General features: G+C 40.9%; 1 protein-coding gene across 5 annotated transcripts in view; it reads left to right on the forward strand.

Moving 5' to 3' along the window:
* LOC112143303 (CUB and sushi domain-containing protein 3) overlaps positions 1-1,138 on the forward strand; it is a gene marked incomplete at its 5' end in the record, with an annotated part of 317,263 nt that overhangs the window by 107,666 nt on the left and 208,459 nt on the right. For all 5 annotated transcript variants that reach the window (XM_024267159.2, XM_024267162.2, XM_024267160.2 and 2 more), the window contains 2 exon segments: positions 180-374; positions 630-768. In XM_024267159.2, coding sequence (XP_024122927.1) covers positions 180-374; positions 630-768 — 334 coding nt within the window.

A 1,138-nucleotide genomic window follows, 5' to 3' on the forward strand; every position in this document is an offset into this window, starting at 1 on the left:
GACCTGTCCAGGGTGTACCCCGCCTTCGCCCTTCAGTAGCCAGGATAGGCTCCAGCACCCCCGCGACCCCGACAGGGACAAAGCGGTCAAGAAGATGGATGGATGGATGTATATGTTTATCTGTTTTTCTTGTACATATTTTACCGTCCCCAACAATCTATATATTTTTTTCTTTGTAGCTTTTGGGCACAACGAATGTCCTGACCCTGGCATACCATTGAATGGCAGACGCTTTGGAGACAGTTTCCAGCTGGGAAGCTCCATCTCTGTGGTTTGTGAGGAAGGCTTCATCAAGACACAGGGGGCTGATACCATCACATGTCACCTGGAGGACGGAAAGGCAATGTGGAGTGGTCTCATTCCCAAATGTGAAGGTAGCACCTCAGTGATCATTTTTGAACAATCAACTGTTCAAGAATTATGAGAATTTACGGTGCAAACAAAGCAAAGTCAAGCCAGAAAACATTTATTTTCAGCTGTATGTGTAATCTCTTTTGTGACTCATATGTTCTGTAGCTTTTTCCATGTGGGTCGACAGAAGTTCTGTGTCTTTTTTATGCTCCCTCTCCTCTTTAGTCCTCTCAACACTTTCCATCACTGATCAAACTGATGCTTTTCTGCTCCTCCAGCTCCTTGTGGTGGACACTATTCGGGGCCATCTGGTGTCATCCTCTCTCCGGGGTGGCCGGGCTACTACAAAGACTCCCTGAGCTGTGAGTGGGTCATCGAGGCTGAAGCGGGACGATCTATCAAGATTAGCTTTGACAGGTTCGTATGACACATCTGAAACAACTCAACCAAGAAAGCAAAGACACAAACTCAGATTGCATGTGTGAGTAGAAGTTCATATAAAAATAATAATTTTATTTTGGAAAGTTTCAGAAAGTTGAATTTTGGAGTATTACATGTTACTTCTTAGATTTAAACACACTTCTATTAACTATAGAGAAAGCCATCTGAGACTTTTATTCTGAAGACATTGAGATAAAAATAAGAAATCTGATAAATACACATAAATATTAATAAAACACAAATAAACCCTGTATTTTTACATTTTTTAAAAGGCACACTTTGTAGTTTATATCCTATTCGCTGAGAACCTAAAAAAAGTAAAGGGAAAAAAAATCGAATTTGTTGT

This window comes from Oryzias melastigma, linkage group LG16 (genome assembly GCF_002922805.2).
Source record: "Oryzias melastigma strain HK-1 linkage group LG16, ASM292280v2, whole genome shotgun sequence".
NCBI lineage: Eukaryota > Metazoa > Chordata > Actinopteri > Beloniformes > Adrianichthyidae > Oryzias > Oryzias melastigma.